The sequence below is a fragment of the Mus pahari genome, chromosome 5 (assembly GCF_900095145.1).
Source record: "Mus pahari chromosome 5, PAHARI_EIJ_v1.1, whole genome shotgun sequence".
Taxonomy (NCBI): Eukaryota; Metazoa; Chordata; class Mammalia; order Rodentia; family Muridae; genus Mus; species Mus pahari.
In genome coordinates, this window is record NC_034594.1 from 99,945,922 (window position 1) to 99,958,411 (window position 12,490).

The following is a 12,490-nucleotide window of genomic DNA, read 5'->3' on the forward strand; positions in this document are numbered from 1 at the left end:
TTGGCATCCAGCCTAGCTAGGAAAGAGAACCTGGGTCCCAGGTTCAGGAGAGACCCTGTTCAAAAGGAAGACGTACAACATGCTCAGAGGTTACCTAAAGCCTCCTGGCATTCCTGCATGCACACAGGTACAGCTGCTCAGACAGACACACAAGCTAAACATCAGGCACGGTATAGCTTACTCCTCCAGACACAGACCAAAATGCATACTGGGAAACAGAGCCCAGGTCTTCCTGTGCCCTTCAACAAGCCTAGGCCTAAAGTTTCTGACCAGTTTCCTCATAGAGTCAAAGGACATGATTTTTTAAACTCGTCATTCTAGATTACCCTACAACCACCACAACCACCAAAGAGAGTGTATGTAACTGTAAAGTACATACATATGACTAGTTTGCCTGGAAGTATGTAAGTGTACTCCTGCATGTGTTCTGCCCGTTCCCCTCAAAGGTCAAGAGGGTAGCATGTTCCCTAGAACTGGCTGTTGGCCAGTGTGGTGCTGGAAACTAAAACAGTAGCTTCTGCAAGAAGACAAGTGCTCCTTGACTACATATAATTGGGCCAGAGACGTTACCACCAGAGAGCAAGGGCGAGTAAGACACCCACTCTCACACTTATGGAACATGCTCATGAAACACGATTCAGCTTCTTACACCCTGTCATTCTCAGGTAAATAATAAAATTACAAATATCCTTATAGACTTTACATAAGAACTAAGGTTCAGTTCCCAAGTTTAGTCTGTGTAGATTTATTGCAACAGACCAGAAAAGCTCTTTAAGGACATGTAATGGAGGCATTCCTAATTCTATTGTGTTTTGTACATTACATTGTTATTACTGACAGTGCTGTTTTAAATGTTTGTTTCAAGATTATAAAACATATCCCATTTGCTGTTCTACAAATAACTGAAAAATCTTATGGTCACAAGAAATTCTCTACCACATACATGCCAGAGATTTAAACAAATGCCATCATTTCTCCAGAAACAAAAATCCTATCAAACATGTAGATAGCCAGTTGAACTCTACTGCACGAAGAAAAACCATCCGGAAGTGTAATTCAATTTTAATTTATTGTCATCACTTTTTCTTCATGATCCAGATATTTGAAAATGCAAAGAAAACCAACTTTTCATGATATGTCAGGGACTGGCACTAAAAAAAATTCAGACTGCAAATGAGTTATACAAATGAAATATCAAATGGNGATCCAGTTATCAAAATGAAAGCACTCAACATATTAAAAGTTCACAATTATTTGTACAGAGCACATAAAAAAGTCAGCTTGCTACCCAACCGCTGTGCTTTTAAAGAGCTACTGCAGAATTTGAAGAAAATAGACGTATTAGTTAACTTATAAAGAGATCAGAGCCTGAAACAAGTAGTAAAAAGAAATTTTTGCCTTTATTAGAATGGCATTAGGCCTTAAATATGCCAATTTTGGTAATCACATTATTGTTTTAATAAGAAACGACTCTACAGAATTGCAATACTGGTCCAACAGTCTTGTCTTTCTTTTAAAGCAAGAAACAGAATGTAAGTAACCAGAAAGCAGGGCAGGCATCAGCTAACCCAGGAGACTAGCTTCTTAGATCCAAGCGTTTGCAGAGAGAACCGTTGGGCTGGGGAGGGGTGGAGCAGCTCGAGATAACTGGAACCCCAGAGTGTGCGCCAAGTCCCATGAGGCTGCTTGTTGAATTCATCTTTTCCTTGGTCATATTGTTTCCCTCCAATACTACAGTTTTTCTTTGACTTTTTTTCCTCAAAGTATAAAAAAGTATGAAATATAAACAAGCTCCAGCACTACCCACTCGGCAGTGCCCAATCAGGCATTACAGAGCTCTCTACACACCCACAGAGCCCAGCACATTGGGTAAGTCAATAATATACAAAATATCAGGGCACAGAAAGAACTAAAACCCATTTCTTTTTTGATACACATAAGATTCAAATATTCAACCTAAAGGAAAACAATCGTCTTGGCTCTCTTCTACATTTGCATGTTGACACACTCATTAAATATTCCTGTATGATCATGTTTGGTTAAAAACCTCAGAACCATCCATTCAGACAAAAACAGGTCATCAGAAAGATTATCTCGTTTCCATCTCCCTAACCCCAATANACAAGAAGTCAACTTTAGGACATGACTCCAAACACTGGATTGTGACGACAAATGCTAGGTCCAATTTCTTCATAATCCTTTTTGGTGTGGCATACTTGGTAGAACTCAGGCTGGAAAAAAAAAAAAAAAAAAAACTAGAACAATGCATTTGAAAGATCAAATTCTCCTATTTTCCAACAGTCTATAAAAGAGATATTTTTAAACTTGTGTTAAATATACAATATTTATCAGTCGATTCATGGCTTTTGGACGAAGCTCAGAACTCTAGAAACCAAGATTAAAATCTAGGATAGATAAATTTGCCAGAACTCCAGGGCCATTAATTCACATCCCACCATTCACTTGACACCTGTCTCTGCGGGGTTCTGACATGTAGTCTGTTCTGCTGGGAAATCTAGATTTAGATTGGGGCAGGAACCTGAAGGACTTAGAGCACACTATAAGCATGTCTGTGCCCCCCCTTTTCACCTGGTGCATGACTACATTCTAAAGGGCAAATCACACACGCACCTAACAATGCAGCACAACTGCAGAGGATTAAATTAAGAGAAAAAACAAATCTTTACCCGTTTTAAATGGTTTTATATCTAATGCTGCAAATTTATATAAAAAGATTCTTTATTTTAATAGCCCATGCCCTAATACAACTGCAGAAATATTTACTATACTAATTATATATTCTAAAGGAGCATGTTTTGGTCTGGAAAGAGGATTCTAGAATAATTCTCTATATTCTGTTTCAAACATTATACTTTCTATGCAATGAATCCTAACGTTTTCCTTGATATTTTTAGATATTTAAACAGAAATACCAAAAATCTTCTGGTGAATATTGTTTCTACATATTTAAAAGAATTTTCCCTATAATAAATGTTAAAATACAGTATAATAAGCTTACTCTGAAGTATATAGTATCTAGTAAGGACAAGGTAAAAAGAACAACAATAAAGCGAAATGACTTCCAAATATAAATAGTATGTGGTATGTATGTGTATATATATATACATATATATATGTCACACACATACACATGACACACACAATTTTGAGTTTCTTATTCTTATAAAACATAAAAGTTTACAGATAAATTTACGCACCGTGGAAGCCAGCATTGACCCTCCAAACCAGACTGCATACCGCTGCATATGGTGTGTAATAACTTGTACATCAATAGGCTTGGGCTAAAAAGTGACAAAGTAACAGTAAATTCAAGAACCAATTTCTCAATCAATTAAGTTTAAATGCACATACACAAAAATAATAATTATAAAGTCCAAGGGACAGAACTCAGGACCTGAGATTATCTAGAGTGGGGTGTGGACCACTGAGAAAGCAGGATGGAACAGCAGATGGAGATAACCACACTTGTCAGTACACACAGCATAGCACTGTTATTTGCCCTACCACATAGGAGTTGAGAGGCTCCAGACACAATGATACATGTTTAAAGAAACTGAAATGCTATTTCCCTGCTTTGATCTTACAACTTGCACACATGTATCAAATTATCAGACTCTATCCTATAAACCATGTATAATTAAATACTAAACATAAATCAAACACATATAAGGAGACATTCACGGGGCAAAACCAAGGCAGACAGAAACAAACTAACTATATTTTTGGCAACTACTTCACCCACAAACAGAAACAAGTTAACTATACTTTTGGCAACTACCTCAACCACAACTATTTCAGGAAAACAAGAATGAATGTTAAAACTGCTGGCTGAAAAGTTTGATGAAGCACAGAACAGCTACACAGCCTGACAGGCCTCCTCTTAAGTTTCTACACATGGGAATGCAAAGTTAACAGCTATACACAGAAGAAAACTGGCAGGAAGCACTCTACCAAGTGGTTAAAGTTAAACAAAACCCAACAAAATTGACATGAAAACGCTTCTCTGATGTGACTGTCAAAGCACAAACTATACCCACCCAAAAGGAACACCAAACAGACCCACACCAAGACAAAGTTCAGAAAATACACAGCCTGAACTCTTCAAGTATGTTCAGGCTAGGAAAGAGTGAGCAAAGCGAAGCTTCCTACAGCTCCTTAACTGAAGTATGGGCCAGCAAGATGGCTCAGTGGTAAAAGGCATTTGTTATCAATCTGAGTTTGCCCACAGGACCCACCCACATGGTAAAAGGATCAAACCAACTAATTCAAGTTATCCTTTGGTCTCAACATGTGTGAATGCATGCACACAGGTGCATGTATGTACACATACACACCACCCCAAATTATTAAAAAAAGGAACGTATGTTCTTTGACTGAATAATGTAACATTTGTTTTTTGTTCTCTTTTGTTTTTTATTTTATTGTTTTCCTTTGGCTTAACAGATCATACTTAAATCAATTGGTGAAATATATCTCAGCCACACCTTGTGTTTATAATCAATGTATGGATTCCCCTAAGCCAGAATTTAAACTTTTCTTTAGAAGTTATAGTTGTGTGTGTGTGTGTGTGTGTGTGTGTGTGTGTGTGTGTGTGTGTGTGATGGTGTGAGAGTTGCTTCTTTCCTTTCACCTTTCTATGGATTCCAGGGATCAAACTCTCGTCACTGGGTGTGTACAACAAGCATCTCACCAGGCCCTGCTACACAGATTTAAACCTCTATCTGTGAAACACAAGTCAGCCTTCCACACCGTGGAGAGAGTTATATAAGTGTCAAGAGAACTGGTTGGTTGAGGAGGAAAGCAAACAAAAACCTACTGCATAAGCAGTCTGCAGGCTGTGACGTTTTGTCATTACTCAACAGAGCTCAAAACAGAGCAAAGTACCAAGCAACAACTGCTCCCAAGATTCTAGGGACAGTAGCCACCTTCCAGCAGGACACCTTCCAGCAGGACACATGCTTGTCTTAATGCTCCTAAGTGAGAGCTGGCAAACACTCTTGTCCAGAATGCAGTAACAAGGGATCTTCCACATTCTCTGTCAATGGTTGAGAAAACCAACCTTCAATCTACCACCACTCAGCTCCTCGCTTAACTTCAGCCTGGCATCTACAGTTCTCTTCAAATCTCTTTGCAAACGACGTCCAAAGTCCCTGAACATGGTTGAACCACCAGAGAGGACAATATTCTGTGTTGGTGGAAAACAAAAACAAAAAAACCAAAAATTATGATCTTTATTTTAAAAGAGAAGCAATCTAGAGACAAATATACAAGAATTCAATTGTGTCCTTTCTAAGACACAACTCTCTAATATTTAACAATGAACAAGAATAAAGGCTTTAAAATATGCTATTAAATATTACAAAAAGAAAACTTAAAACTCCAGTTTTTGCTGTAAACACTAACCTTGTAGAGAGGACGTCGGACATCAATGGGGCAATTCTGAATGACTTCATCTACAACTTCTGAGATAGGTTGTGTAAAATCTGGATTAGCAAACTGAAAAATAAGTAAATTTTATGAATGAGTGTACAGAATTTTTATGTTAACATTGTGTTAGTGTAATGTTCAAGTTAGTAACAATCCAGCTGAGGAGTGAAAGGACCCTGGTGGTCAACATACTACAGCTACTGAGGATAGAAGTCAGGCAAGATTCAATTAACAGAAGAAAGCCATGCCTGTACTATGAGACAGTAGACGTAATAGGAACTTCTGTACACAGCTAAGAGAATACCTGAACAGGAAAACAATCTGGCAACAGCTAACAAAGATTCAAAGAGCCACACACCATTGGCTCTACTTCAAAGGTTCGCAAAGGGAACTCTGATCTATATACTTCATGTAAAACTTCACCACAGTGGAAAGGCGCTAGAGATGGCTCAACAATGTAAACATTCGTTGTTCTTGCAGAGGACCTGGGTCTGTTTCCAAAACATACACGCTGGCTCCCTCCTTTAATTTCAGTTCTAGGGGATCCAATGCCCTCTTCTGACCTCCACAAGCAATAGGCGCATACGTAGTACACAGACATACATGCTTACAAAACACACACATAAAATAAAATCTATAAAAAGGTGAAAATAACCACCAATGGTCCACCAGTAAGATGTTGTACACATAGTCATTAGATTCTGCATCTGCAAACTGACTTGCTACTCTCATGCGAACAGGTTACACTCATTTCCACATATGCAGGGCAGTAGCACTTTCAATCCAGTGTGTACATTCCTGGTTGAAGCTGAACAGGGTGGTACTATGTCATTTTAGCTGTCACACTATAAATACATGTCCTTTTCAGTCATTTAGGGCTAGTATTTTTCCTGCTATGACTGGTGATCCTGATGTTTAGAGCCCCGTCTAAGGCACAGTGCTGATGTGTAGTACATGTGTCTAGGAAGAAGTCTGAGGGGGGGGGGGTGTCTTACCAACAAAGAGCCAGTTATGTAGCATCCTTCAGACATAGATAGCAGTATGGATGTCAATTATTTCAAACAGATGAACACACAGACCAGAGGTAAGCAGATAGGATGAAGAAGACTTGACAAGGGACAGAAAACTAATCTTTTTCTTTCCTTAGGAGCAATAGTTCAGTATTCAGTACTTTATAATATTCTCAAGAATTTTATCAACAGATGAAGACAAAGAGTCAGTGATGTATTTAATATGATACATCACAGCGAAAATAAAGCCATCTCTATCTAATATGTGATGCTCAAAAGCAAACCAACACACCACACGTTTTCGCTGGAAAGTAGACTCCAACACTGCATTAGAGGGAACTAGAAAACAGAGCTCAGCTTGGCTAGCTGTAGACGAGTCATTTAAAGACAAGCTCACATGCAGTCAGAAGCAGGCTGACTGTGAAAGAAATCAAAACACAACTTGAGACTACTGTCTATGATGGCATTTGTGACTACATACAATCTTTGTTGGCTTTAGACTGCAAACAGTGAAGAGCCCTTAGTTCTCAAAGCACTGTGCTTTAATAAGCCCATGGTAATACTTTAACTTCAGAACCTGGCACTGGTTTTAGTTTTTTTGTTTGTTTGTTTTGTTTTGTTTTTAAAAACAACACTTAATTTCCCCAAATCTAGAAAGTAACAATTTGACAGAAAAATCTTTTTTATTACATTGATTTCTACAAAACCCTTCCACTGTTAAGCAGAACTAGTAAAGTCTCTTCACTGCCCTTTGTCCTCACTAATATTTACCTAAGACAGCCACACCCACACTCACACCCACACATTCTCCTATGATATATTGTTAACCTTTCCCATAATCCTGCTCATCTTATCTGCCATACTGTTAACCAAAGGCCAGAGCAGGACTGGCAGTGCACATCGCAGCTGTGTCTGCATCCTTGGCGAGGCACTCCATCTCCTCATGTCTGATTTTACTGACCCACAACTTTTCTATGAAGCTTAGGCTGGCTTAGAATACTTGGTAATCCTTCTACCTTAACCTACTGAGTGTTGGGATTACAGGTGTGTAAACAACTTCCAGCTTTTAGTTTTTAATCAGGAATGCACAAAAGTAAAACTTTACAAACTCTCTATGTTCCTATACTCTGTATCCACCATGGAAATTCTGATACAGAAAGAAATGAAGTTTAACTTGGGCCCATCTGTTGGAATATAGGGCCTATCCACTGCAATGCAGAATTCCCCAAATGAAATCAGAATGGTGGCAAGTGGTTAAAGGTGTGTGTTGCTCTTGCAGAGGACCTGAGTTCAGTTCCCAGCCCCTATGTGGGGAAGCTCACTATGGCCTTTAAGTAGCTCCAGGAAGATTCAACCGCTAGAAGATCCAACTCTGGCCTTGGCAGGTACCTGCATTTAAGTGTACCCACATACAACCATAAATATAAATTTAAAAAATGTGAGTATTTGGAGCTGGAAAGATAGCTCACAGTTAAAGAGTACTGGCTGTTCTTCCAGGGGAACCCCAGGACCCACATGCATGACAGCTCACAACCATCTATGACTCTAGGTCTGGGTGATCAATGAATGCCCTCTTCTGTTTTCCATGGGCACAAAGCAGGGAAATGGTCCATAGATGTGCATGCAGGCAAAACGTCCACATACATAAATAATATAATTAAGGAAAAAGAAAGTCAGATTAATATAAAATAAAGAAGCAATGAATATTTTATTTAAAAAACCAAAACACTATTAAATGGGTTTTAAAAAAATTACAATTTCCTCAAAAATTTAATAAACTCAAGAGTGGCTCCCCCAAACTAATTCTTTGCCCTTCCTTCAGCTTCCTTTTAGGTATTAGTCTAACTGATCCCTGGTCAGGTCTCAGCAGCACAGCTGTTGAGAATGTTCTAAGAGGCTATTAAAGGATTATTCAGGTAGACTGAACATATCAAATAAATACAATACCCCATGCCTGTGTTATAGTTAGAAATATATTCATAAATTTAAAGTATAAAATGGCTTTAAATTTTTTTCTTTAAAAAAAAAAATTAAAAGCTCCAAATACACTCCTTCTCAAATCTTTCTAATATCCTGTGGTGATCTTAGCTGTTCAAAAAAAAAAAAAACAAAAAACAAAATTATTTTTTCAACAGGCTGTCTGCATCGCCGCCCACCCTTAAGGCTCAGGGAGCTATGGGATTAAGAGGAGGCTGAAGACTAGGGGTCGGGTCTCCAAGGAAGCAGTGTCTTCCAGACACGATGGGACTGATGCACACACAAGCCTAGAGAGAGACTGCGCAGCACACACAAGGTGTTCCCAAGCGCAAACCAGACAAACTGCAGCACTGAGAGGGGCACACTAATCCCCACCCCTTAGTGAGAACTCTGCAGTAACTGATTATCTACTGGGAAAATCAGCTAGGTCCCTGGGTATAGGGCAAGCTCCATGACCAGGAAGCCAACACAAAACTGACTGACTTTTAGACTTCATATATTATTGTCTACTTTGCCTTACTGGTCTTCTTCTTTTTTTTTTTTGAAAGAGAGAGAGAGAGAGAGAGANGAGAGAGAGAGAGAGAGAGAGAGAGAGAGAGAGAGAAGAAACACAGACAGAGACAGAGAGACAGAGAGTCAGAGCTCCACCACAAAGCTGAGCTGGCAGGAAGCTGAGGAAGGGAGCTGGGAAGTTAGGGGAGGGGAAAGAATTGTCATCAAAATATATTGTAAAAAAAAAAAAAATCCTTAATGAAAAACAAAAGTAAATCCTCTCGTCTTTCATATTTTATCATCAGTATTCAAATCTTAGGTAGGTTAAATATTCAATCATTCATCTAGTCCAAATTAGAAAAATGAATGAATCCTTCAATTGACAGGGAAACTAGAACACAGAAGGAATCTTAAATATTCACTTGGGAAGTGGCACACTTTCTACAAAACACACACGCACACATACACACACAAGCAAGTTCTATTCTGGGAAACTACAGTGAACTAACTAAATACACTCATCTAATTTTCTCTCACCAAATTAAAACCATTGGTAAAGAGTTTTTAATTGAAAAGTCTAAAACAGACAACCCAACGATATGGCTGTTGAGAATGTGCAGACCCTCCCTACACTTAGTCACCAGTGACTTCAAAAAAGAACGACGTTGTTCTATAACGAACCTTTCCCTCAAAGATCTAACTACATCTGGGAGCTTAGACATTGAGGCAGTGGGAGACAAAGGCACACAGTTCCATAGTCAACCCCAATTCTCCGTAGGAGCCCATCAAATGTTCTCTCCTCAAGACTTCTATTTAATGTATTCTTAAGAACAGACTATTCTTCTGAAAACAGCTTTCTGAGCTATTTTTATCCTCTCTAAAAAGTAATCAAAGTACACAGAGGGTGTCAGAAGTCCCCTAAATGAACTAACTGTCACAGGGTAGGTAAGCAGCTCAAGCAGACAGAAGCACTGACTGACTCACAGGCTAAAGAACTGTGTGTTCAAAGGGAACACACAGGGACAAGAGCAGAAGAGAAGAGGCAATCATCTTCTATAGCTCCAAGTCAATTCAAAAATGCCTACAACTCAGTGTGTGTCTGTGGGAGGGCGCAGGGGGTGGGGGCAATGGATCAAGGCTGTAAATCTCTACAACTCCAGCTCTGCTGTGTGGTTTGGTTTGGTGGAGCCTAAGATGGCCTCAAACTTTAGATTCTTGTGCCTTAGCTTCCAGAGTGACAAGGTTACCTACCGAGCTGCAGCACTATGAGCAGCTGAGTCGAAGTTTCCAGAGAGTCATCTGCTCTGCTCTCTACTTATTCTGACGGCCCTCCTACATTCCCTTGACAGAGTCTAAGATCCTTCACACTCTCATCCCTCTCACAGCTAAGTATTTACTAAATCATAAGACCCTCACTTTGTTTCTCCTTTCTCCATGACTGACATTTATTCACCTGAAAATCTACAACAAACTCATCTGCTTCCAACCCAATTCAAATTATTGTTCTGATACAAAACCACCTTTATGTGTGTGCATGTGTTTATGTGTATATCTCATTTCCATGTTATATTTCCACACACTATGAATTCTTGAACCTGTAAGATAGTTACCCACCCAACTGTTGGGCTGACTTCATATGTTAATCCCTCTGAGAAGTTTCCTGGTTCTCGAGAGCAGACTTGTGCTATTTCTATAAACTCAACAGATATGTCCATCTGTTAAAGCAACTACTCTCATTTAACTACTTTTCTTATTCTCTAAACTCAAAAGAATAAGATTACATAATCTTTCAGCTTTCGATAGTCAATACTTAATCTGAGACCATGAAAGTTATAATAGCCAATATTAAGTGTAAAAAAAAAAAAGCAATTATCGAAAATAACTGTTCTTGATGCTGAATAAGCACAGCAGACACTGAATATTAAAATTCTAGTAAAGTTAAATTCTTAATATCAAGTTACCTGAAGAATTATTATTAAAGATTACCAAGAGCATCTATTTCATTCTTTTATGGCAGTCTTTATGTTCATTAGATTCCACAAAGTCCTTTTACAATAGGGACAGGGACTTTCTGGAATCTTTCCCAGGGATTACGCTGTTACAGACTTGAACGGCTACCTTCTGCCTTGCTCTTCAATACCTTAGCTCTCCCCTAGCACATAAAGATTAAAGAGGCAGGATATGTACAGATAAGGAGGCTTTCACACAAGACTCTTCTCAGGTGGGGTGGGGGTAGGCAGGGGCTGGGTGTAGGGTAGAAATCATTTGCTAAGGTGTTTTCGGACACTAAAGAAAGTTTCTGAGAGTCATTCTCTCAATTTCTTCTGACTTTCTGCTGCATATTTCAAAGTAATCCATTTTAAACAAAACAAAACAAAACAAAACAAAACAAAACAAAACAAAACAAAACAAAACACACCAACTACCAAGCATTACCTCTGGATGGAAAAAGATCTCGGGTCCCAGGAATCGCTCATAGCCAACATCAATGGAAAACTCTTTCTTTGAGATGGCGTTGACTCCGGTGTACTGTTTGATCCACTTTGACCCATCGGTGTCATACTTGTTAAACTCTTTTACTAAATCTGGGCAGACATAACTGTAGCGTTCCTGAAAACCAAATAAATAAAAGTATTTTTTTTTCTCTTGTTTAAGGTAAAGTTATAGTATTCAGTCAAACAATCAAATGAAAAACATATAATTATGTAATTTTGAGAGGTGAACTTTTAATACTAGAATATCATATTGTGTGGTACAAATGAATGGTTCATCCATACATAATTTCTTACCCCATCTATCAATACAACTAAAATCTGAAAGACTAAACTTGGTCCTAACTATTTTAATGTTACTTCATAAAATCATGCACTCAAGTCTTCAACATCTACTATCTCAGTAACAGAATAGAATGTTCTAGAAAGGAAAAATCAAAAAGCACAAATACAAAAAGAATACCTATACCAACACAAATTAACACAGATCCTTTATGCCTATTTAGAACAAAACTAATTCTGATCAAGGTAATGAGTAAAGAAGAAATACAGAAATGTAAGCTACTCTGTTCTTGCCTGAAAGCCTGAATCAACATCCATGACTACCTGATTGTGTCCCACTGCTTCTATCTATCCCTCCATCAATTGCTGAGAAATATGCACAATGTCCTGTAATTCTGAATACCAAGGACATTTTCAAAGTAGCCACAATTATTATCACAGATAACAACAACAACAACAAAAATATATAGAAGGTTGTCATGATGTGGCATTATGGTGTTTCACACCTTTAATCCAGAGCATTGGGGAGGCAGGGCAGGAGGATCTTCTGTAAGGGGGAGGCCAGCCAGCACTATATAGTGAGACCTTGCTTCTATCCCCCTGAAGAACGGAAGACTTGTATGAAAAAATGACAATCTCATTATTTTACACACTGTCTTAGTTAGGGTTTTACTGCTGTGAGCAGAATTTTTTTTTTTTTTTTTTTTTTTTTTTTTTTCTCTGTGTAGCCCTGGCTGTCCAGGAACTCACTTTGTGGAGAAAATTTGACTTTTTTCTGACATTCTGTTA

General features: G+C 38.4%; 1 protein-coding gene across 1 annotated transcript in view; it reads right to left on the reverse strand.

The window, feature by feature from the left end:
• Nucleotides 1-1,047: 1,047 nt before the first annotated feature.
• The window catches only part of Actr3 (actin related protein 3), a 43,721-nt gene continuing 32,278 nt past the window's right edge, over nt 1,048-12,490 (reverse strand). Inside the window, exons 8-12 of the mRNA XM_021197370.1 lie at nt 11,364-11,537; nt 5,425-5,517; nt 5,081-5,206; nt 3,219-3,302; nt 1,048-2,231 (exon numbers count right to left, since the gene is read on the reverse strand). Of these exons, the coding sequence (XP_021053029.1) occupies nt 2,136-2,231; nt 3,219-3,302; nt 5,081-5,206; nt 5,425-5,517; nt 11,364-11,537 (573 nt within the window). The 3' untranslated portion in view covers nt 1,048-2,135. The remainder of the gene's footprint in view (nt 2,232-3,218; nt 3,303-5,080; nt 5,207-5,424; nt 5,518-11,363; nt 11,538-12,490) is intronic.